The following is a 25,074-nucleotide window of genomic DNA, read 5'->3' as shown; positions in this document are numbered from 1 at the left end:
ACGTATAAGAATGTTGATTGCCGCTTTTAAAAATAATATAAAAAAACTGTATCAAGTATTCACCAACAGGGGATGAATTAAGCAGAGCCCATTCGTATCAGCTGCCCACTCTGGGGCGGTTTTCCTGACTATTTTATAGGTCTGTCGTTCTCCATATTCAGTGTTCTTGCCATCCTTTCCCCATCCTGTGAAAATCTAGTTATTTCTGTCCTCCTCAAAAGGCATCACTACACTTGTCAGGAAAACAATAATAAAGCCCTTCTTTCTTTTCTTTTAAGATTTTATTTTAGAGAAACAGACTGTGAGCAGGGGCAGGGTCAGAAGGAAAGCCTGTAAGAGAATTTCAGAGACTTCCTGCTGAGCGCAGAGCCAAGGTGGACTTGATCACTGGGGTATGGGGTTGGGGTGGGATGGAGTGGGCTCTCACAGCCCTGAGATCATGACCTGAGCCAAAATGGAAGCTTAACCGACTGAGCCACCCAGGCGTCTCTTTCATTTCCTTATTATTGTATTGTATTATTTCTTCAATTTGTGGTTACTGGTCAGCAAAATTATTAAAGTCACAGAGAAATATGGTAAAAAAAAAAAAATCTTACCTTGCTCGTTTTTTTTTTTTTTTTTTTTACAGTGTCTTGTGTGAGTAGACATTTGTTCTAGAATAGTTTGATGTTGGGCCATGAAAATATCCACAATTCAGTACTTCAGACACTGAAAATATTTGTAAACCCACTCTTTTTCTTAGACTTAATTAGAATTGGATCTACTTAGTAGACCACTGTTTTGATATTACAGACATTTCATAAATGTAACTTGTAAGTAGATATTTAATAGCTATAAAAGATTCATTGACTTGTTTTATAATGCCGGGCATGTTTTACCTTGCTGCTTCTTCCTCTTTTTTTTTCTTTTGTAGATCATCTAGTAATCTTTCTAAAATCTTAGAGTCAACTTCAGTCTTATTCTCTAAATACAGTCTATTAAGTAAATATTTCCCTGAAATACAGATAAAGAGAATAATATTAATTTTGAAGCTCTATAAAATATAGTGAGAAACTTTGGTAATTAATGACAAAATATTGTTCCTGCCTATATCCAAATATATTTCCCTTTAAGCATTTATTAAATAGAGTCCAGGTTCTTTAAAATATCGAGTCTATCTGAAATCCTTTCTAAAATGTGAACATCAGCATGATAAAAGTAACTAAAGCATGAAAAGAGGTGATGTATCATATTTTCCCCCTGGAAACTTTCTTTTGAAATATATTTCCTTAAAAGGTAAAATGACGAGAACCGCCATCTTCCAGTAATTTGCCAAAATGACCAACACAAAGGGAAAGAGGAGAGGTACCCAGTACATGTTCTCTAGGCCTTTTAGAAAACATGGAGTTGTTCCTTTGGCCACATACATGCGAATCTACAAGAAAGGTGATATTGTGGACATCAAGGGAATGGGCACTGTTCAAAAGGGAATGCCCCACAAATGTTACCATGGCAAAACTGGAAGAGTCTACAATGTTACTCAGCATGCTGTTGGTATTGTTGTAAACAAACAAGTTAAGGGCAAGATTCTTGCCAAGAGAATTAATGTCCGCATTGAGCATATTAAACGTTCAAAGAGCCGAGATAGCTTTCTGAATCGTGTCAAGGAAAATGATCAGAAAAAAGAAGGAAGCCAAAGAGAAAGGTACTTGGGTTCAGTTGAAACGTCAGCCTGCTCCACCCAGAGAAGCACATTTCGTGAGAACCAATGGAAAAGAGCCCGAACTGCTAGAACCCATTCCCTATGAATTCATGGCATGGTAAATAAAAAGAAAATAAAAGACCTCAAAAAAAAAAAAAAAAAAAGGCAAGATGACAGAATATTCTTGGCTCCTATGTCAAAGATTATTTGACTCTATAGGTCTGGGTGTATTTTCTAGGCTCTCTACTTTGTTCCATTGGCCTAGGTATCTGTTTTTATGCCAGCATCATACTGTTTTAATTATTATAGCTTTTTTCAAAGTGACAGAATAATTAAAATTTAGTTTTGCTATCTTGATGTATTTAATATTTCCCATTTGAGGTATATAAGGACTTATATACAGTCTTTACTCTCAGCCTCATATATTTTTCAGTTAGAAGTTAGAGTGCTGAGAATGGGGTGTTAAAGTCCCAGCTCCAAAGAAGAATTGTAAGGGCCTGAGGGAATATCCAGTGACCCAGCACACCATTCCTGGCCATCTACACGGTGAGTGGTTGCCTCATTTTGTGTACCTCTAGATTGTGAAGGGATTGCTGGTGTGGTATGTGTAGCATGGGAGAGTGAAGAGTTTTCTATTTTGTATTTTAACTAAACATATTATCAGCAATAAAAACCTCACTTTCGGATTTACATGATAAATATTTACCAACCATTGTTTTCCGTATCTGACAAACAGATTACTAAATCAGGTATAATTCCTTTCTCGACTAAGGCTATCCATAGTTCTTTTATAACGGGGCAGTTGTCCAGTATCCATCCTCCAAACTTCGGGGCACCAGAAAACCTCTTCATGTTTTCTTCAGCTACCTGTGAAAAATGACACACTGATATTACCATCATAGCTGGAGAAGTCAAGGATACTACTTTGATATATTGTTTTTGCAGACCCTAACCAATTATCTTTTGAATTCTTTGGACTCAAAAGAAAAAAAAAGTCACTTAATTTTTAAAAAGACACTTAATTTTAATTTAAAAATTTTTATTTTTTTTATAAACATATAATGTATTTTTTATCCCCAGGGGTACAGGTCTGTGAATCGCCACGTTTACATACTTCACAGACTCACCATAGCACATACCCTCCCCAATGTTCATAATTCCACCTCCCTCTCCCTCCCCCCCTCCCTCCAGCAACCCTCAGTTTGTTTTGTGAGATTAAGAGTCACTTATGGTTTGTCTCCCTCCCGATCCCATCTTGTTTCATTTATTCTTTTCCCACCCCCCAAACCTCCCATGTTGCATCTCCACTTCCTCGTATCAGGGAGATACGAGGAAGATATCTCAGGGAGATACAGTTGTAAAAAAGACACTTAATTTTAAAGCAATAAAGCTATCTAAGTTTTAAAAATGAAGAATGGGAAGCAAAAGCCTTTATTAAATAATTGAACAGTATATTTTTGTTATCTGTTATTCTGAATAGAATTCAGATCCTGATTTAGGAGGTCTTGGGCCCAGGAGTATGCATTTGGAACATGTTCCGAGGTGGCAGTGGTCCGTGGAGCACTCTTTGAGTAGCAAGGGCCCAGTCCAGCTTGCCTGTTTTAGTGACAACACTATTCACCTCCCTTTTGCTTTCCATCCCTCAGTGTGAGAGCTGAGAAGGTACTGACATGGTTACTAAAAACAATAGGAAGGGTGAAAACAGACCTTGCAGGTGCTTAGGGAGTTCTGCTAAACTCTGCTCCCATCCCCCCTCAGGCAGTGCAGTAGCAAGGGCTTCAGGGCAAATATGGAAATTGGTAATGTGGACCTGGGAATACACCAGCTCTGAGGAGTTCAAGTTTGTGTGTCATCATGCAATCACGTGATACTTGAAGCCAGAGGGGAAGAGATGTCACAAGAATGGGTAAAACTCACTGGCCTCTGCAGAACTCAAGATTCCCTACTTTATGAATTTCCATCTGGATGAAGAGTCTTTTTTAAAAAATTCTTTTAACTTTGAACTCTTTAAATTAAATTAGTTAACGTAAAGTGTATCATTAGTTTCAGATTGAAGAGTCTTTTAAAAAAATTTTTAAGCACTTTGAAATGTTTAAGAGAATTAAGGGGAAAAAGAAAAAGCTATAAAAAAAGAAATATAAATGAAATAAGTAAAAAAAAATAAATGCAATAAGTCAGAGAAAGACAAATACTGTATAATCTCACTTATATAGAGAATCTTAAAAAATCCAACTCATAGAAACAGAGAACAGATTGGTGGTTGCCAGAGGCAGGGCTGGGGGTTGGGAGAATGGATGGAGGTGGGCAAAAGGTACAAATTTTTAGTTATAAGATAAATAGGTCCCTAGGGCATAATATTCGGCATGGTTTGACTACAGTTAACAATACTATATTGTACATTTGGAAGTTACTAAGAGAGTAGATCTTAGAAATTACAATCACACATACACAAAGCTTAGTATGTGAAGTGATGGATGTTAACTAAAATTATTGTGTTAAACATTTCACAATATATACATATAATTATGTTATACACCTTAAACTAATGTTATATGTCAAATACAACTCAATAAAACTGAAAAAAGGAAGTAAAATGGTTAATGAAAATTTTACCGTCCAGTTGCAAAGATAGGAAAATAAAAGCAACACGGAGAGATAATTTATGATTTCTCAATCTCATTCCAATTTTTTTTGAAAAAAATTAATGCCTTCATAGTATTTCATCAAATGAATAGCTCTTAACCTGTTTAATCATTCTCTCACTGGTAAATATTTACATAATTTATAATTTTAATATAACATTGATAAACATCTGTATATGCAAATCTATGCCTAAATATTGTGTTTTTAGGTTAGATTCCTAGAAGATGTGTTTTTAGGCTCATAAAGGAAGGAACATCTTAAAGATCTTTCACACACATTGTCACATTGCTTCCAAAACATCTGTATCAATTTTCAGTTCTCCTATGTGACTATCTCATTATAGCCTTCCTGGTATGGATTGTTATATGTTTTTAAAAAATCTTTGGCAATTTGATAGGTAAGAACTTATATCCCACTGTTTTAAGTTTCATATTTTTCTTGGAATTTGAACATTAAAATTTTCAGTTAATAATTTGCATTTCTTCTTTGATGAAACAATCCATCTATATCTTTTTCCTACTTTTACATAGGGTATTCCATTTTTCTTGGTTTGTAAGAAATCCTTGTATAAGCAATTATTAGGCCATATTTATTATAAATACTTTTTGACCTTTGTTCTAAAATTATTATTTTCATGTTTGTTTGTTTTTATAGAGAGAATCATTATTAAGTAGCCTTTCTACTAAACTTTTGCTTTAAGAGTTTTTCTACTGTGCTTGTGCAGTCCAAATGTGGAAGTTGTCTTTCTGACTTTATCTCAAGTGACTGAAGGAAAAAGTGAAACACTATGGGCACATCCACTGCCTCAGGGAGAGAGGTCGCTGATTCCGGGTGGGGGGCAGGTGCATAAGGCACTCAGGCCTGGACATTTCAATACTGAGGACAGTAAAGTTTTGGGAGGTGAGGACTTGGGTCCTTAAGGATTTTTTTTTTTTAAAGATTTTATTTATTTATTTGACAGAGATCACAAGTAGGCAGAGAGGCAGGCAGAGAGAGAGAGGGGGACGCAAGGCTCCCTTCTGAGCAGAGAGCCCGCCGCCGTGGGGCCTGATCCCAGGACTCCGGGATCGTGACCTGAGCTGAAGGCAAAGGCTTTAAACCACTGAGCCACCCAGGTGCCCCAGGATACAGGTTTTGGAAGTAGCAGCAAAACAGCTTCAATGCAGGAATCTATTGAGAAAGTTTCTCCAGTTGAGATCATTGTGGAGAGAAGGGGGAACCTTCCTTAAGATTTCATATCTGAAAGAATTTCAGAGTGTATGGCCCAGCAGAGGAGTGGAAGGACTCTGAGCCTAGTGGGACAAGTGGTAGGGAGGGGGCCCCAGGGGAACCTTTGTGCATGGTCTGGGTCTGGCCCCACTGTCACCAGAGCCATGGAAGTGGGTTCTCAGATGAAAATAAAGTGGTGTTTTCTTCGGACATCCTCAGGGAGGGATGAGTGGGAGAAAATAATATTTAGAAAAATAATATAAATTTTCATGCACTATTCATCCTTTTATCCTTTTGTGATCTTTAACTTAATAAAAATTCCCCCCCTTGCACTTAAACATGCTATTCCTGGATTCCCTTCTTCTATGCTATTCCATGATTACTTTCCATTTTACCATTTGTGAATACATAAATAAAGATATACATATATGTGTGTACAGTTATACACACGGACGTATGTGTATCACTTGTACATCCAAGTATTTATTGCTGTGAAATATATCTAGACAGAGAGGGACTGAGAGAAGAGACTGGGAGAATCACGACACAGCCTGGGAGTGACACAGAGAGACATGCGAGGCACAGAAAAACACAACTTCCGTGTGAAGAACACAGATACAAGGGCAGACATGGAGAGGTTTTAGAGAAAAAACCATGTCATGAGGGAAGCTGAGCAAAAATGACGTATCACACTGGGAAGGCTGCCGTGACTAGAGAAATAGGCCGTGGTCGCCGCTGGATAGCTCATGGGCTAGAAAACATACAAGGACAGGTTTGACACAAAAACCTCACTTCCCGGGGCGCTTGGGTGGCTCAGTGGGTTAAGCCGCTGCCTTCGGCTCCGGTCATGATTTCAGGGTCCTGGGATTGAGCCCCGTGTCGGGCTCTCTGCTCAGCAGGGAGCCTGCTTCCCTCTCTCTCTCTGCTTCTCTGCCTACTTGTGATCTCTGTCTGTCAAATAAATAAATAAAATCTTTAGAAAAGAAAAAAAAAAAAAACCTCACTTCCCTTGATGTTGTCCCCTTGACATTTTTCTGTGAGGTACAGGGCAAATACCTTTGGCATACGTCTATGTAAGAGCTTCAGTTAACACAACTGGGCAGAGCAATGGAAGCAGAAGGAAGTTCCCTGTGTCCCCCCCGCCCCCGCCTCTGCTTCTATTGTGTGCTCTCTAACTTGGTCAGGGCAGAAACCAGGTCAAAGTGCAAACGATTGAGTGTGGGAAAAATTTCTGCGCATTCTCCACTGCAAGGGAGTGACTCTTCTTTCTCTTTGGTAGAAATGACACCTATTATTATTTCGGTATTTTTAAGTTTTCAAAATATTGTTGAACTGCAATTCTAAAAAATGCTAAAAGGAGCTAATACACAGATGTGTTTCAGAATCTTTCTTAACCCATGACTCCAGGGAGCCATGCCTAACTGTCCAGTTTGCAAATGAAATAAAACCTGTTCACTTTTCCTGGACAGGATCATACATTATGCCTAAATGCATTATTCATACCTGTTCTGCATGTAGTCTATGACCTTCAGATCAGAGTACGAAATTTAGCAGGAGGTACAATAGAAAAACAGGATAAAAATGATTACTGAAACAACAATTGAAAAATAAGATAGGACCACAACAGTATCTAAAATAGCATCAAAATACATCAAATACCTAAAAATAAACCTAATGAGGGATACTGAAGACTTCTACACTGAAAACTACAAAACAATGCTGAGAGAAACTAAAGAATGAGATAAAGTAAGGCTATTCTTCTTTTTTAAAGATTTTATTTATTCATTTGAGAGACAGTGACAAAAAGAGCACAAGCAAGGGGAGAGGCAGCGAGAGAGGGAGAAGCAGGCTCCTGGCTGAGCTGGGAGCCGGACATGGGGCTTGACCCCAGGACCTGGAGATCATGACCTGAGACGAAGGTAGACCTTAAACCATCTGAGTCACCCAGGCTCCAAAATAAGGTTATTCTATGTTCATGGATTAGAAGACCCAATATTGTGAAGATGGTAGTTCTCATTAAATTTATTTACAGATTCATTGCAACCCAATCAAAACCCCAGCGTGTGTGTGTGTGTGTGTGTGTGTGTGTAGTGAAAGTTGATTCTAAAATTTATGTGGAAGTAAAAAGGATCTATAATAGTCAAGATACTCTTGAAAAAGTAAGGAGAACGAAACAACTTATTACACAGGGAAGGATGCAGTAATAGGAGAAACAAGCTGTTAAAGGAGTCTTCTCTCCAGATTTATTACAAAGCTACAGCAGTTAATATGTGTGGTATTGGAATGTAGATAGACAAATAGGTCCATGGAACAGAATGGAGTGTCCAGAAATAGACTACACAGATAAGGCCACTTGATTTATGATAGCGAGGAAAAGTTGGTCTTTACAATAAATGGTGCTGGAGCATAACTGGATATCCATATTAGAAAAAAATTAATCATGATCATCATGTTGTGGTTTTAAAAAAAAATCCATGTAAAATATGTACGTATGTATGTATTATAATTGTTATTGAAGTATAGTTGACATAAAATATTGTAAGAGTTTCAGACATACAACTTAGTTGTTCTACAATTAAATACATTACAAAATGCTCACCAAGATAAATGTAGTTACCTTCTGGTCACCATACAAAGTCATTATAATATTAATGAGTACATTCCTTACGCTGTACTTTTCATTCCCTTGATTTCTTGCATAACTGGAAGTTTATACTTCTTCCCCTTCCTCATGTTGTGGTTTTAATTTGTATTTTTCTGATAACTAATGGTGTTGAGTACATTTTCACATGCTTATTGGCCATTTGGATATATTTTTTACATAAATAAATTAATTCAAAATGAACCCTAAATCTAAATATGAAAGGCAAAGAAAAATTTACAGAAGAAAACCTAATAATATATATATCCTCCTAACCTTGGACAGCCAAAGGTCTCTGAAACAGGAAGCACTAACTATGAAAGAAAAATTAATCAGTTGGACTTCATTAAAATTAACTCTTATTATTCAGAATAGAAGATATTTGTAAAGGTAGTTGCGATATACCTAGGGCTCATATTCAGAACACATAAAGAACTGCAAATGAAAACAAAGATAAATTATTAAAAATGAGCAAATGACATAAAGGAGTAGATCTCTTTATCTGGCTACTTTTTTTTTTTAAGGATGTTATATATTTATTTATTTTTAGAGCAGTTTTAGGTTCAACCTAGCTAAGAGACCATCAAAACTGATGAAAGGTCAAAAGGTTTCCTCTACAGGTCTCTGTTCTCTTGAGAAAGATGATCTGATGAGATATTTGATGTTAAAATGTCATGTGATTTAGAGTCCTCCACAATCCCAGAGTGGCAGCTTGTCCTCTAATGACACTGTATGCATTCCTGTATCAGAGGAGTTTTAGTACTCCTTGTAGATGTGTATCCTCCAGAATAAATGCTAAGAGAATGGAGGAAATCTTCAGTGAAGGGCAAGGATGGGACTTCCACAGTGCTATAGACGTCCTTCACTTGCCTGTCTCTCCTCTGGGACACTTTGTCTCACTTCCCATGCAGAGCTGAGAACCCTAATGGTAGGTGGAATTCCTACACCTTGTACATATCTAATTACCACAAATTTCAGGATAACTCAAATACTGGATTATACATCAGCCTTCCACACCTGACTGATGGCTCCTTAAAGAGCTATGTTTAATTCATCTTCATAACTCTAAAATCTAGCACATTACAGGGCAAATAGTAGGTTCTCAGAATGTTTCTGAAGGAAACAACGAGCAATAGAACAACATGAAGGAGTGCAGAAGTTGAAATAACTCTATGGGAAGCTCAGAGGGGGACAGCAACTCACCTTGGGTAGAAGACTTGGGCTCAAGGAGCCAACCCAACGTGTTACAGCGTGGTTTTATACTCTCATAGAATATTTTTTTCTTCTCAATTTTATTTTTAAAAGATTTTTATTTTTTATTATTTATTTGATAGATAGAGATCACAAGTGGGCAGAGAGGCAAGCGGGGTTGGGGGGGGGGGAGCAGGCTCCCTGGTGAGCAGAGAGCCCGATGTGGGGCTCGATTCCAGGACCCTGAGATCATGACCTGAGCCAAAGGCAGAGGCTTAACCCACTGAGACATCCAGGTGCCTCTCCTCTCAAATAATTTTAAATGACATAATTCTCAAATTACAGAAAAATACCAAAGAAGTTCATTGAGAGTCCAAAACAGATTTGTTGTCTTTGACTTTTGCCCTGAATGCTTACTTAAGGTCTTTGTACAAATAGACCTGTATGGGTATCTTGTTCTTTATAAACCAAAGATAAACCTTCTGATTTGTCAGTGGTAGGACATAGCATCGGACGCTTTATTTTCCCCTTAGATTGGACAATCACTTGTGTGTCCATCCATTTCCCCTATGAATGCATGTTCAAGGTGGTGAGAAGAAATAAGTTAGCTACAGAGTGAAATTTGTCTCTGTTTACAACTAATTAGCTCATAGAAGAAATATCTAACATTGATACATGCTTCACAGGCACCATATTTTAATGAACTGAACTGAACTCAATTAAAGAAGATAAAAGTTAATGAAAGATTAATGTCAAAGGTATGAAATTATATTGCATAATTGTTTGGACATTAAAAACTACCAAAGAGCATAGGCATTTGGGTCTGGACTTCTTACCTCTTTGATGATTTCCTCTAAGATTTCAGCATGCTTTTCATATGGCTGTTCAAAGTTCATGTCCTTTGTCATTTTCACAGTCTCCTCTATCATAGAAAGAACCTCTGGATGCTCTGCAGTTACGTCTTCTATGGAGTCTTCTAATGTGTCTAAAGCAAAATAACCTAACACCATTAATAATTTTAGTGGACCACTTGCAATAGATCAGGATTGTTAATACTTGATCCAAGAAAGTACTATTTTTGTGTTACTGCAGTACATGCTCCAAGAAGGGGGAAATAGACTGGGGAGGAAACGTGAAGTCAGGAACTATAAAACATCAGAAGGTCAGAATGAAGGTGAGTGAGGTAAGAAGTCATGCCCAGCAGGAGCCAAAACCCAAGAAGCCAGGTAGAAGAGGGAGGGAGCGAAGGATTCCTGGGTCACGGTAAATCATGAGCATTGAGGGAATGAATCAGAAAACATGATGAATACTTCCAGTCACAAGCATGGGACCACGTACAACAGTGAGAGGAAAAGAGGTAGGCAAGTTGGCCAGGATGGAAGAGAGGATGGCACAGGCGGGGTTTTCAAGTGTTCTTCATTCTTACCCTCACTTCAAGCTGAATGGCTGTTCCCATGGCTGCCGTGGCTCACAGGCTTCATCAGAATATAAGTATTCATCCCCTCCTCTAACAAGACAGAAGATTGGCAGCTGCCCTTGGCTCCTCTACTTCTGCTTTTCCAGTTCTGCTTCCTGAACTGCTGTCCTAACACTCCAAAACCAGGGTCTCCTGCTAGAGCCTCTTCTATCCGAGCCCAGAAATAAAATGCCAAAGGGCCTTCAAAGAGCAGCTGCCTACTGCCCAGCTTCTGGGAACTGAGAAGCTTATTTTTAAGGATGGAGAGAACCAGCAGTTCCAGAGAGATACCAAATGTTCTAGAGGTTGCTAGTTGGTCACTCAATATCCATTCTTCTCTTTCTTAATAACAGAACCCTGAGTTTGTGGGGGTCAGCAATGTGCCCAGCTAAAAACACGACATCTCTCCACTTCCCTTATAACCTAGATGGCCTTTACATAACATGGAACCAGATTATTTTCTGGTGAGTCTTCCTGTCCTCTCTCTAATGAGGAACAACTGGGCTGGGTGGAGTGCCAGTTTTTGTCCCTGCCTCTTTCCTCTTCCTGCCAAGCACACTGATATGATGACTGCGGTACCACCAGCCATTTCACGGCTTGGTAGCCACATGCCAGGGATAGCAGAACAGAAAGACAGAGCCCTTGTCTTCCCAATATTCTTTTCATCAAAATAATATACCACATTTTCTTTTTTCTGTGCTTTTGCATGTCTAACTGTTCATCATAGAGTAGCCTTTAAGAGAACCCTCCTATACTGTTGGTGGGAATGCAAGCTGGTGCAGCCACTCTGGAGAACAGTATGGAGGTTCCTCAGAGAGTTGAAATAGAGTTACCCTATGGCCCAGCAATAGCACTACTGGGTATTTACCCTAAAGATACAAATGTAGTGATCCGAAGGAGCACGTGCACCCAAATGTTTATTGCAGCAATGTCCACAATAGCCAAACTATGGAAAGAACCTAGATGTCCACCAACAGATGAATAGATAAAGAAGATGTGGTATCAAAAGAAATGAAATCTTATTGTTTGTAACTAGAGGGTATTATGCTGAGTGAAATAAGTCAATCAGAGAAAGACAATTATCATATGATCTCTTTGATATGAGGAATTTGAGGCAGGGCAGGGGGTTGTGGGGGGTAGGGAAGGAAAAAAGTGAAACAAGATGGGATCAGGAGGGAGACAAACCATAAGAGGCTCTCAATCTCATGAAACAAACTGAGGGTTGCCGGGGGCGGGGTAGAGGGTAGGGATAGGATGACTGGGTTATGGGCATTGGGGAGGGTGTATGCTATGGTGAGTGCTGTGAAGTGTGTAAGCCTGATGATTCACAGACCTGTACCCCTGGAGCAAATAATACATTATGTGTTAATTTTAAAAAAAGAAGATAGAGTAGCCTTTAAGGTAGAGTATTGATTATGTTTTTAAATTTACTATTTATTTTTTAAGATTTTATTTATTTGCAAGAGATAGAGATAGATAGAGAGGGGACACAAGCAGTGGGGAGGGATAGAGGGAGAGGGAGCAGCAGACTCCTGGCTAAGCAGGGAGCCCACACAACATGGGGCTTTATCTTAGGACCCTGAGATCATGACCTGAGTTGAAGGCAGGCACCCAACCAACCGAGCCACCCACGTGCCCATATATATATATATATATATATATATATATTTTAATCACACATTTCTCAGAATTTCTCAAAATTCTGAAGAAATTATTTGTGATTTTGAGATCCACAATCTGAAAGAACCATATTAACCCAATATTAATTAACTTTTTGGGGGTCCAATTTAAAATCTTGACCAGAGCTTTGAAAACTCCTTTTAAATGGAGATGATTCACTGGTTTCTTTCTCATCTATGAATAAAACATTGTTAACACTTCAAGAACAACATGACATTGTAGGTGATTCCCAATACAGAGTGTGGTATGATAGGCCCAGGGAGCCAGGACTTATGTTCCCAATTTTTTAAAACTGATATTACAATCATTGTAATCAAAGAGGTCAACAATAGGGCATATACCATACACAGTGAAAAACAGAGACAATGACTTATCACAAAACCAAGAGTAATTTTAGTTTCATACCATGCCAGTGGATCTAAATTAGAAACAGATCAAATTTGCCCTTCCTGATGGAACAAACAATCTCCTGGCTCCAAGAGGTAAAGGCTGTGCAGGGAGCATACCTTTTCCCAGGGCATCCTGGCGGGATTGACATCGCTTCAGTGGAGGATAGAGGCACTGATGCCTCCTACTTCTACCTTGCACTACCTCCCCCAAAGAGAAAACAGACAGCAAGGGTCCAGGGCTTTTTTTCTGTTTTGGTGCTAGGAATTCTGCAGCAGCTGAGAAGGGGCTCCCAGATGTTATTTGGTCAAAAATTTAATGTTTAGGGTCCTCTAGTGAAGACTGTGTGTGTATATTGTAAGTGGCATGCCATATGTGAGTTTCTGACAGGGCCCAGGTCAATTCCTACTAGGCTTAAAAAAAACACCGGCCAAGCACACATCTGTCTGAATTATGAGGAACCAACCGAACAATCAGCTCTACATTATATAATGAAAGGAACTATAGATTCATTTAAATACTAAATGCCAAAAGGTTGGACTGATAGAAAAAAAAGAATATAAGTATGTATTAAATCTCGGGTTGAGAGGAAGACTTGGTAAGATCTGAAAGTAAATGGAAGAAATCAATAAAGCAAAAGTCATGATTTGACTATAAAACTATGAAAAAGTCCCTCTACTTCAAAAACAGCAAAGTGATTTAAAAGACAAATGATCCAATGTTGAAAAAATATATACAAAATAAGGAACTAATACAGAAAATTTTTTTAGAAACATGTAACTGATAGAACTACTTAGAAAAATGAGCAAAAGACAAAAATGGTCACCTCAGAAAAGAAGAAATATTAATGGTTAATGTTAAAATATTAATAAATAAAAATTGTGGAAATTATATTTTAAAAGAAAATATGCCAAGGAAACAATAACACATATCTTATATATTACTGAGGGAAACATAATTTGGAATAACTTATGCAAAGCAATTTGACTCTGTCTATAACTTCATACCTATTAAACTAGGGATTACACCTATGTCAGCATGCAGACAATGAAAAAATTCATTAAAACATTATTTACAGTAGTAAAAAAAATCTGAAAAATAAGTTTACAACATAAGGAACTACTTAAAATTATTACCTATGAACAAGGAAATAGTGCAATAATTTAAAATGAGGATTAAAATATTTCATAATGAAGTAATATAATTAAATGTTGTATTATAAATCAAAAAAGGTAAAAATAGCTTACATTGTATGCTCTCAAGCACTAAATGGTAAAAGTTCACAGCTCAGACTCTAGGTTTGTGATGTTCTGGTTCCAGTACATTAAAGTAGACAGATTTTAAGAAAGAATTTATTATCTTATTAGTTTTTTCTTCATTCTAATAAATCTGTTTCTGTTCTATAACTGTCCAATTTAAATCCGTAAGAGAAAAGCTAACTAGTTTTCAACCTAAATGTCCAATTTTGGGGATAATTTTAAGTTCCAATATAAACATAATAAAACACGAAATAAACGGAATGAGATCCATAAACATGGCATGAAACATTCATTCTGTTATCATCTTTACCAGTCTTAGAGGATTGATCATCGAAGACATTTTCTGAACTCTTTTTGTCTTCCTTGTCTTCTAAAGAGCCATCTTTTGGGGGTTCATGAGTGAACGCTGCATGAAAGAATAATATGCTTTATCAGCTAATCTGTTTAGATCAGAAAGGATTTGGCCAAGAACATCAGCAATATATATATATTTTTTTACCACCTTCATCAAATGAAGACTGTGACTCTTCTAAGCTCTTAAAGCCATCAGATGGGAACTTGTCATATTCCTTCTTTTCAAATTCTCTTTCAAGTATTCTTAAAGTTGATTGTGCTAAAAGATAATAAGGGGCTGTGTTAGCAAAATAGACTTGGGGGTAGGAAGACAAGGGTAGAGATGAAATCTTCTGCTCTAAAGAGACTTGAGTGTGAGTTCTGACCCAGGTAGTGTGGCTTTGGCAAATCATTTGATCTCTCAGTTTCAATTTCTACTGGGCAAAACGAGGATGATCAAGCCAAAAGCATTATTGTAAGGATTAAATGAGAAAATAGACTCAAACACTAAGAAAATGCTTGGCACGCAGGAAGCCTAATGCGTGTTAGCTACCATCCTCTGTATTATAGAATTTTCTATGTTAAAAAACCTCAGTAATCTTCACTGACAGATTTTTCTTAAAAATGTATTTGGGAGTGAAATTGCAAAGCTAGCAAATTAATGGAACCAGCATGAAAATTCCAATTAAAAAATTTTTAAGAATCATACTATCAGATTTATTCTAAATCTGAATTCTAATTTATAGAATTTGAAAAAGAAAAAGAGACTTTTAAGTTTGCAGTATATGATAAATGTCATCTATTTCTATGTTCTGGTGGAAGAAAGCAATTTGTGGAAAAATCTAAAATCTATGATTTCAGGCCATAATTTGATGTGAAAGGAATCACTACAGATTCCAAGAAACACCATCAATCACTGTTCTTCCTCCTGGAAGCCAACTAGTTCCTTCTTGATCCAGGTTTCAGTTAAATGTTCTCTTTTCAGAAAGGTCTTCCTTGCTCATCCTAACACTCCGGCACCCCTGCCCCAGTCACTGCCTGACTCAGTATCATATTATATTTTTCTATCTATTCACTTACCACCCCCCCATTAAAATGTAACAACCACTAAGACAGGAGTTTCATGTGTCTGGTTCACCTCTGTAGCCCAGTGCCTAGAATCATGTCTAACATAGAGTACTAGGTTGAATGAATGAATGAATTCATTTTGTCCAGCCTTAAATAAGTTAAATAAAAAGCCATCTTATTAGTCCTCCCCAAATTTCTCGAGCTTTAGTTTGTGAATTGTCCATGAATATTTAGTAAATTTTCAGTTTTCATTTTGAAGATAATATACTAAAAACAAATTCATTCTGGATCATCTAGATGATCATTTGTATGGCATGTGATTTTTTTTATTATTATGTTCAATTAGCCAACATATAGTACCTTGTTAATTTTTGATGTAGTATTCAAGGATTCATTAGTTATGTGTCTTTCATTAGTTGCATACAACACGTGCCCTCCTTTATACCCATCACCTGGTTACCCCATCCCTCTGCACCCCCTCCCTTCTGTAACCCTCAGTTTGTTTCCTGGAGTCCAGAGCCTCTCATGGTTTGTCTCCCTCTCTGATTTCTCCCCATTCAGTTTTCCCTCCCTTCTCCTATGGACCTCCACACTATTCTTAATTTTTTTAAAAAAGATTTTATTTATTTGAGAGAGTGAACGTGCACGAGTGGTGGGAGGAGCAGAGGGAGTGGGAGAAGCAAACTGAGCAGGGAACCAGGAGGCAGGGCTCAATCCTAGGAGCCAGGACCATGACTTAGCCAAAGACAGACACTTAATCAACTGAGCCACCCAGGCACCCCAAGGATGGCATGTAATTTTAATGCTGGTCTTTTTGCTATTGCTTTTGTAATTCCTTGGGCACCATGTTGGACTTTTTTTTTACTTGTTTGTAGGCTGCTGGGAAAGAAGAGACAGATTTATTAGGCAAATAACCCGTTCTATCCTAGCAAAAGCTTAACATTGCCATGTCGGAAGATCATTTCCTTGCTATTTAATAGTTTCAAGCACAGAAAATGATAGAAGATTCCCAATTTATATAAAAAGTTTTCCTCATTTGTCAATTTACAGAATTGTGTTAATTATCACTAAGGCTTCTTCCAGTTTCACTGCCTTATGACTGTTTTGAACACTGTGTTTGCGAGCACAGCAAGTCCCAGCCCTCGGGCAGGCAGGCTGAATTGCTGACCTCCGCTTAGAACACACGTGGGACAGAGGTGGTTCACCTTGTTTTTTAGCTTGTAGTTTAATGAATAACCGCTCTCTTACAGCTTTAATGGCTGTTTCAGTGGCCTCCGCTATTGTATCTTTCACTAATGTTTCAAGGGCTTTATCAAAACGTGGTTGAACAAACGTGGCGTAGTCAATTACCTGCAAAGAATATTTGAGAAAACCAACAGAAGCACAAATCACTGTGAATATTAAGGCATTGTTCAACTATATCTATTTCTAGATCTATACTTATCTACCTCGAAGGTCTTAATGTCACTTGAGATGTATTATTTTCAGAATTCAGTGATTTTTGAGTACATGCTTTCACAGAAATTGTCATACTTTTCATGTAGTATGATATACTTAGATATATATATATAATGTAATAATAAATATCCAAGTTACACATAATTTTTAAAAAATCTATTTTACATGTGTAAGAGGCATCCATTTAAAGTATACAGTTTCATGAGTTTTGACAAATATATATACACGTAACAACAGCTATAATCAAGATATAGAACATTTACTTATTATTATTTTTTAAAAGATTTTATTTATTTATTTGACAGAGACACAGAGAGGGAACATAAGCATCAGGAAAGGGAGAGGGAGAAGCAGGCTTCCCACTGAGCAGGGAGCCTGATTCGAGGCTCGATCCCAGGACCACAAGATCATGACCTGAGCCAAAGGCAGAGGCTTAACCATCTGAGCCACCCAGGTGCCCCGAGATATAGAACATTTATATCACCTGAAAAAAGTTCCCTCAAGCTTCTTTATAGTCAGTTCCTGGCTCCTGGCTATCACTTTGTTTTTTGTCACTATATATTAGGTTTTAATGGTTATACTCTCACCAGCAGTGTAGTTTTTTGGTCACTATATATTAGTTTTGCCTTTTCTAGAATTTCATATAAATTCTAGAATTTATTTATTTCATATAAATTCTAGAATTTCTAGAATTTCGTATAAATGGAATCACAGAGTATGTAATCTTTTCCAAGCTTTTCCCCCTTAGCACAATGTTTTTGAGATTCATCAGTGTAACTGTATACACCAATAATCTGTTCCTTTCTATTACTGAGTAGTATCACTGTATAACCATGCCACAGGTAGTGATGGTGGTGTTCTTTTTAATCCATTTATCTTTGATGGGCATTTGGGCTTTTCCAATTCAGGGCTGTTATAAATAAACTAGTAATGAACATTTCCGAGGAAGTCTTTTTGTGGACATATGTTTTTATTTCTCTTGGACAAATACCTAGATGTGGAATTACTGGGTCATATAGTGAGTGTATATTTGATTTTATAATAAGCCATTCCACTGTTTCCAAAGTGGTTGAGCTATTTTAAATTCCTAGCAGCAATTATGGAAATTGCAGTTAACTCCACATCTTCACCAACACTTGTTTCTCTGAATCTTTTAAATTTTAGCCATTCTACTGGGTGTGAAGAAGTATCTCACTGTAGTTTAAATTCATATTCCTCTAATTATGAATGAATTTGAGCTTCTTTTATGTGGTATTGGTCACTCACTTACCTTCTGTTTTAATCATATGTTCAACTTTTGCCCATTTAAAAAACTTAGAATTCTATAGGTATTATGAAAGTCCATTGTAAGGTAGATAATATAATTCATACTGAATATTAAGATCTTAGAAGTAGATTTCTATATGAAATCTTAGATTTCATATAGAAATTTTAAGTATAGAAATTTCATATAGAAATTTCACATAGAAATTTTAAATAAGATTTTAAGATCTTAGAAGTAGATTTCTATATATTCTATATATAAATAAATATATTTATATATCTATAAACTTTAAAGTTTAAATAATATTTCCATCCTTCTAGGTTCCACTTTGCTTTTCCCTCAATATGATTGTATTACTTTATTCCATGCCAAAAAATATATATCCACATCATCATTTTTTAATGGATATACAGTATTCTATTAGATGAACATGTTAAAACTTATTTAACTAAAATGCTAATAATGTATACTAAGGTATACATGTTTTTGCTATTATAAACTAGGCTATGATAAACACGGTTATGTATGTACCTTTTATAGTTTCTTTAGGAAAAATTTATAAAATAAAATTGACAGTTCAAAGGATATGTATGGACAGTTCAAAGGCTCTTACATAGTTCTAATTGTGATCCTTAATGGTTATACTCTCACCAGCAGTGTAGGGAAATGTATTTCTCCCCATCCTAGCTACACATCAGTATTGGGTGTTAATAGTGATCTTTGAACTCCAACAGTGAGATTGACATGGCATCTCTCTGGTTTTTTTTGCACCTCTCTGGTTATCAGGGAGGTGATAACCCTTTTCTCATGATTAGTGGCTACTCTATTGCAGCTATTATTTTGTGAATTGCTTATTTGCTATTTTTTCCATTGGGGGTTCATCTGCATATTGATTCATAAGAGCTCTTTATATTTTAAAATTATAATTCTTTAGTCTGACACATACTGTAATATAATATGAAATGACAAACCACAGAGTGGTAGAAAATATTCATAAAGCTTATTATCAAAAAAGAATTTTCATATAGACAATATAAGGAATTCCTACAAATAACATGAAAAAAAATTTCAAATGGGCAACAGACTTGAAAAATACTTTAAAAAGAGAGTATCTGAATGGCCAGTAAACAAAAGAAAAAATGTTTAACCTTGTTATTTTCAGGGAAGCACAAATTAAAACCACAGTGAGATACATCTACTAGAATGGCTTAAATTGGAAAGACCGACCATAATAAAAATTGGCAGGAATATGGACTAACAGAGCTCTCCCACACTGCTGATGGAGTTATAAAATTGATAGAATTAGTTTGGAAAACAGTTAAGCATTATCTATACAAGTTGAATGTATGCATAGTCCATGTCCCAGGAATTTTACTGCTAGATATTATCTCCAGAATATATAAAGATATCAAGTGTGCCCCAGGAAACAGGTGCAAGAATGTTTATAGCAATATTATTCATAATACCCAAACTGGAATCAACACAAGTTTCATGAACACTCCAATGGATGAACAAATTATAGTATAATTCAATCAAGAGAATATACTTTAAAAAGAAAAAAGCATGAACTGTAACTATATGCAGTAACATGTATAAATAACATTCATAAATATCACAATCACAATGTGAAGTGAAAAAAACCCAGGCATAAAGAACAGAGTTGTTTAAGTCTAGAAAGTTAAGAAAGTGTGCAAAACTAACCTGTGGCATTTAGATGCACACTCACATGGTAAAACCACAAAAGAACAGGAGGGAATGCCATAAAAAGTTCAGGGCAGCAGTTACCCCTGTGGAAGGGGTAAGAGGACTGATAATGGGAGAAGACATGAGGGGGCTTCCAGGGTAGTGACTGTTCTTTGACCTGGGTGGTGGTTATCTGGGGGTTTGTTTTGTGACCATTTACTGAGCTTTACTTTCCTGTTTGTCATATTTTACAAAAAAAAAAAAAAAAAGTTAAAAGCAAATAGAAGAAGTTACTCCTGCATTCAAAGGAATAGCACTTGAAATCCGTTCACACCCCTTCCCAGGGCTGTACTGCTCTGATGATGCCTTCAGCCCCATCATCTTCTGCCTTCTTGCGGTCTGCTTCAGCACTCCGGCCTTCACAGAATTCGCTCCATTCCAATCCCTCACGAACTCCATGGGCTCCATCTGCTAGTCATATCCCCAGTCTGCCTGCTTCTCACCATTTCTCCTGCTGTCATTCTCGTCTAAAGTATAAATAACTTCTCTTGACTTTACTCAGCACGGAGAACAGGAGGCATGAGGAGAGAGGCCAAGGAACTGACAGGCCAGGGTATGTGTCACCAAAGAGGAGCGTATTTGCAGGTAATAAGAATGAAGATAGGAGTGACTGTGTGGGGAGAGGGACCCAGAGCTAGGAGGACCCAGGAAACAGGAGATGAAGGAAACCAAAATAGGTCATTGTTGGCACAGTCTGTGTGACATTAACAGTCGAGTCTGGGGGCTGTTGGGAAGCGGGGAGAGACTGTGGTCTTGGCAGCCACAACAAGCAGCCAGGAAGAGGTCTTCCCCACTCCTGGCCCAGTGGGACAATTACCCAACTGACAGTGCAAAATTAAGAAAACAGAGCAATCCTGTGAATCCCAGAGCCCTACAGATTTTAATCAAGTATAGATAGGTAGCTAGCTAGCTGGGTAAGTAGTTACCTTTCCTTTGTAATTTTCTGCAAGCAGATGGCAAAGCGTTGTTTTCCCTGAAGACGGAGGCCCAAATATGAACACTTTGAATGGTGGTGCCGGCATAGGTGGAAGAAGATAGGGACGTGGGTTCAATAAGAATGTTTTTAATGCTTCTTCTGATGAAAGACAGTATATTTTACCTAGGAAACTTAAAATAGGCCATAATCACAAACAATGGAAAAGAAGAAGTATGGGCAGGTTTTAAAATTAAGTTTTGAAGATCTTACTTACCTCACAGAAAAATCTGGCAATCCGGGGAAAATGTTACCTTCTTTTAGAGTCACAGGACAGGTACGTCCCCACCGGCTTCTCTGCCATCTGTATCTTGGTGCGATAAGTTTGTAAGATGCAAGAGTACGGAAGAGCTCATCCTATTGGTAACAAATACGACACTAAAAATGTGGGCATAGTTTTGCTAAAATTAACAGTATTAAGTATTTCCTTTCTTATTTGATGGTGCCTTACTGTTTAAAAGATAATTTGGAAAGCAAGTTTTGGCTTTTTTCTTAATTGCAACCATTCTGGGTGGCTGAGTTGATTAAGCATCTGCCTTTGGCTCTCACCACCTTATCACAGGTCACGATCCCAGAGTCCTGGGATCGTGTCCGTCATTGGGCTCCCTGCTCAGTGGGGAGGCTGCTTCTCCCTCTGCCTGCCACTCCCCCTGCTTGTGCTCTCTCTCTCTGTCAAATAAATAAATAAAATCTTTAGAAAAATTGCTCACTCTGTACTTGCCCCAAATTTAGTAAGAAAAATAGTTTTCTGTTTCTAAGACCTTGTTTTAAATTTTACCAAGCATTTTCTATTATAAGGTAGAATGAACATATGGTACGTAGATAGAGTGTTTTTTTAATTCTCTTTTTTTGTTATCTGATTTGGAAAAATTCTTTTTTTTTTTTAAGATTTTATTTATTTATTTGATAGAGAGATCACAAGCAGGTAGAGAGGCAGGCAGAGAGAGGGGGAAGCAGACTCCCCATTGAGCAGAGAGAGCCTGACTCGGGGCTCGATCCCAGGGTCCTGGGACCATGACCTGAGCCAAAGGCAGAGGCTTTAACCCACTGAGCCACCCAGGTGCCCCAGATTTAGAAAAATTCTTATTGAAAAGGTTTGGGGTGCTTGGATGGTTCAGTGGGTTAAGAGTCCGACTCTTGATTTCAGCTCAGGTCACGATCTTAGGGTCGTGAGATAGTGAAGATTCTCTCTGTTTAAGGTTCTCTCTCTCCTTCTTCTTCCACTCCCACCTCCACTTGCACACTCATGCATGCTCTCCCTCTCTAATAGAAAAAAGAGAAAGAAAAAAGAAAAAGTTTGAAAATGTACCAGATTCTTAGCTAATCTAAGTTATTAAATAGCTCGATATATACAGATGGCTTTCTTTTTTTTTTTTTTTTTTGCATTTACTTAGCTCTTTTGTTCTTAAAATATAAAGTCTCCCTCAGCAGTCCTCTGTTGGTGACCTCCAGAGATGTTAAGAACCACTTCTAGAGATGGCAGATTGTTGAGCAGGGATGAGAGAAATGGGGAGAGAGGGCAGGGTGGGCAACTGCTGGGGGAAAAGGGTCCAGGTTGGCTCTCTCCAGCCTTCAGATGTAGATCTCACGTGTATCTGCTGGCTCCAGAACTGACTGTGGAGGACAGATGAGAATTGGAGCTATGGTTTTGTCTGGACCACTGTTGCATCAGAGAGCAAAGACCATGCCTGCTGCAAGGATGCGGCATGAATGTCCAAACTGAAGGCTGAAAGAAGTCGCTTAATGTTCAGGAAACTGTCAATGCTTAGGGGAGTTGCATGAGACAGAGAAGCCCCTTGGTGAACCATACTGGGCTACCACCTTTCTCCATGGAGTCTACAATGAACTAGGGACTGAAATGGAACAAGTTAAGTCAGGAAGCCATCATTCTTTCCTCATCATCCTTATTTCTTGTCCAATCTTGGGAAAAGTGTTTGACTAGCAGACAGTGGGGAGAAATACTGCTTAAGGGTTATGAATAATGACCCCAGTATACACAGTCATAACTTCTGCCCTTTCATGAAAAACAGGGAAGTCATCTTTAGTCCTCTATATTATGAACTATAACCTTAGGCCTATGCATACAACATTTTTTTTTTTTTTTTAAAGTAGCTTCTATGCCCTGTGTGGGGCTTGAACTCATGGCCCTGAGATCAAGAGTCACATGTTCTACTGACTGAACCACCAGACACCCCCACATACAATAATTTCTAAGGACAAATTTTCTACCTGGGAAATTCCCCCAGGTTTTACAGATACTTTACATTTTTCCTCTGATGATGACCTAGACAAGGAGGCTTAGCACAGAGACTCTAATCAGGCCTACCTTTCTTCCTCTTTAGCACTAGACAACTGAAGTCCCAGAACATACTGCAACTGTGCTTAAGACATAAGGATGACCCAGTCCAGGATCACGGAGTAACTTCTTCCTTCAAAGATTATTTTATTTGAATTATGGTATCTATTTATGATTCTCGTATTTGTTGTTCAATTTCTTTTTTTTTTAAATAAAGATTTTATTTATTTATTTGACAGAGAGAGAGATCACAAGTAGGCAGGAGGCAGGCAGAGAGAGAGGGAGGCAGGCTCCCTGCTGAAGAGAGAGACTGATGTGGGGCTCGATCCCAGGACCCTGAGATCATGACCTGAGCTGAAGGCAGAGACTTAACCACTGATCCACCCAGACACCCCTCAATTTCTATTCATAGAGGTGAAACCAAACTTCTCAGAGTGGATCACATCCTCCAATTAAAGGTCTGAGAATGGGGGGTCTGAGTGGACCAGTCAGGTAGGCATCTGACTCTTGGTTTCAGCTCAGGTCAGGATCTCATGGGTGGTGGGATGGAGTCCTGTGAGGGGCTTCATACTCAGCGGGGAGTCTGCTTGAAGATTCTCTTCCCTTGCCCCTCCCCCAGCTCGTGCTCATTCTCTCACTCTCTCACTCTAAAATAAATAAAATCTTATTTTAAAAAAAGGCCTGAGGGGCACCTGAGTAGCTCAGTAAGTTAAGCAGCTGCCTTTGGCTCAGTCATGATCCCAGTGTCCTGGGATTGAGCCCATTGAGCTCCCTGCTCAGCAGGGAGTCTGCTTCTCCCTCTCCAGCTACTCTGTGCTTGTGTTCCCTCTCTTGCTCTCTCTCTGTCATGAATGACAGAAACCTTAAAAAAAAAAAAAAAAAGTAAAAAAAGGCCTGGGAGCTTTTTTAGCACTTAGCACTGTCACATCCATAATACATCAGTGTCAGGAACACAGTAGTTATTTTAAAAATGGGTTGAATGATGGAAGGAATAAATGAGTGCTTGTAGAGTTGAGGGCTTTAATGTCTTTGCTTCCTTTGGTGTTGCAAATTTTAAAAATGAGCTTGATTTTCTTTCTCATTATTCTTGTAGCTAATTGTTCTGATTTTATTGTCTTTGTTTCAAAACTTTACTGCACTGTTCACAAAAATATTGAGCTAATATTATATCTTCTCCCTAAAAATTAAGTCCATCTTTATGAAAGGTACCCTGAAATTCCTTTTATACTTTGGAAGGATACATTAAATTAAGGTCACAAAATGTAGTGAAAAGATAGACTTTCCATCAGTCAAAAAGAACTTACATTTTCCATTATGTCAGTAATTTCTTCCTCTGTGCTCTGCAGTTTAGTTAAAACAGCTGCTCTTTTTAGGTTCAGATATTTAAGTCGGTCCATAACTGTCTAAATTTGTTAAAGAACAAATATTTAAATACGTTGATATTTGAACATCTCAAATATTCTGAAGTGATAAGCTTATGCATAGAATACTTCCTTGCATCTACCTTCTGGTGGTTTGCTGGCCATCTTTGATGTTCCCTGGCTTGTAGATGTATCACTCTAATCTCTACCTTTGTTGTCACACAGCCATCTTCTCCCTAAGTGTCTGAGTCTCTTCTCTTGCAAGGATACCCGCCATATTAAGTTAGGGTCCAGCCTAATGCAGTATGAACTCAGCTTAACTTGTTTATATCTAAAAAGATCCTATTTCCAAATAAGATCACAATCATAGGTACCTGAAGTTAGGACCCCAACATATCTTTGGGGGGAGCACAATTTAACCCATAAAGTCT

General features: G+C 37.8%; 1 protein-coding gene and 1 pseudogene across 12 annotated transcripts in view; one reads left to right on the top strand and one right to left on the bottom strand.

Annotated features, from left to right (window-relative positions):
• AK9 (adenylate kinase 9) overlaps positions 1–25,074 on the bottom strand; it is a 112,147-nt gene that overhangs the window by 60,244 nt on the left and 26,829 nt on the right. For 7 of the 12 annotated variants that reach the window (XM_059176881.1, XM_059176883.1, XM_059176887.1 and 4 more), the window contains exons 10-17: positions 24,587–24,685; positions 21,204–21,343; positions 20,940–21,120; positions 16,754–16,898; positions 14,650–14,760; positions 14,458–14,553; positions 10,202–10,350; positions 2,392–2,548 (exon numbers count right to left, since the gene is read on the bottom strand). In XM_059176881.1, the coding sequence (XP_059032864.1) occupies positions 2,392–2,548; positions 10,202–10,350; positions 14,458–14,553; positions 14,650–14,760; positions 16,754–16,898; positions 20,940–21,120; positions 21,204–21,343; positions 24,587–24,685 (1,078 nt within the window). Of the gene's footprint in view, positions 1–878; positions 994–2,387; positions 2,549–10,201; positions 10,351–14,457; positions 14,554–14,649; positions 14,761–16,753; positions 16,899–20,939; positions 21,121–21,203; positions 21,344–24,586; positions 24,686–25,074 lie in introns of all 12 variants that reach the window. The other 5 variants (XM_059176891.1, XM_059176890.1, XM_059176889.1 and 2 more) reach the window with 2 other exon arrangements.
• LOC131833529 (large ribosomal subunit protein eL21-like) lies at positions 1,293–1,822 on the top strand (annotated as a pseudogene).

This window comes from Mustela lutreola, chromosome 6 (genome assembly GCF_030435805.1).
Source record: "Mustela lutreola isolate mMusLut2 chromosome 6, mMusLut2.pri, whole genome shotgun sequence".
NCBI classification, from domain to species: domain Eukaryota; kingdom Metazoa; phylum Chordata; class Mammalia; order Carnivora; family Mustelidae; genus Mustela; species Mustela lutreola.
This window is presented reverse-complemented; position numbering and strand designations above follow the sequence as displayed.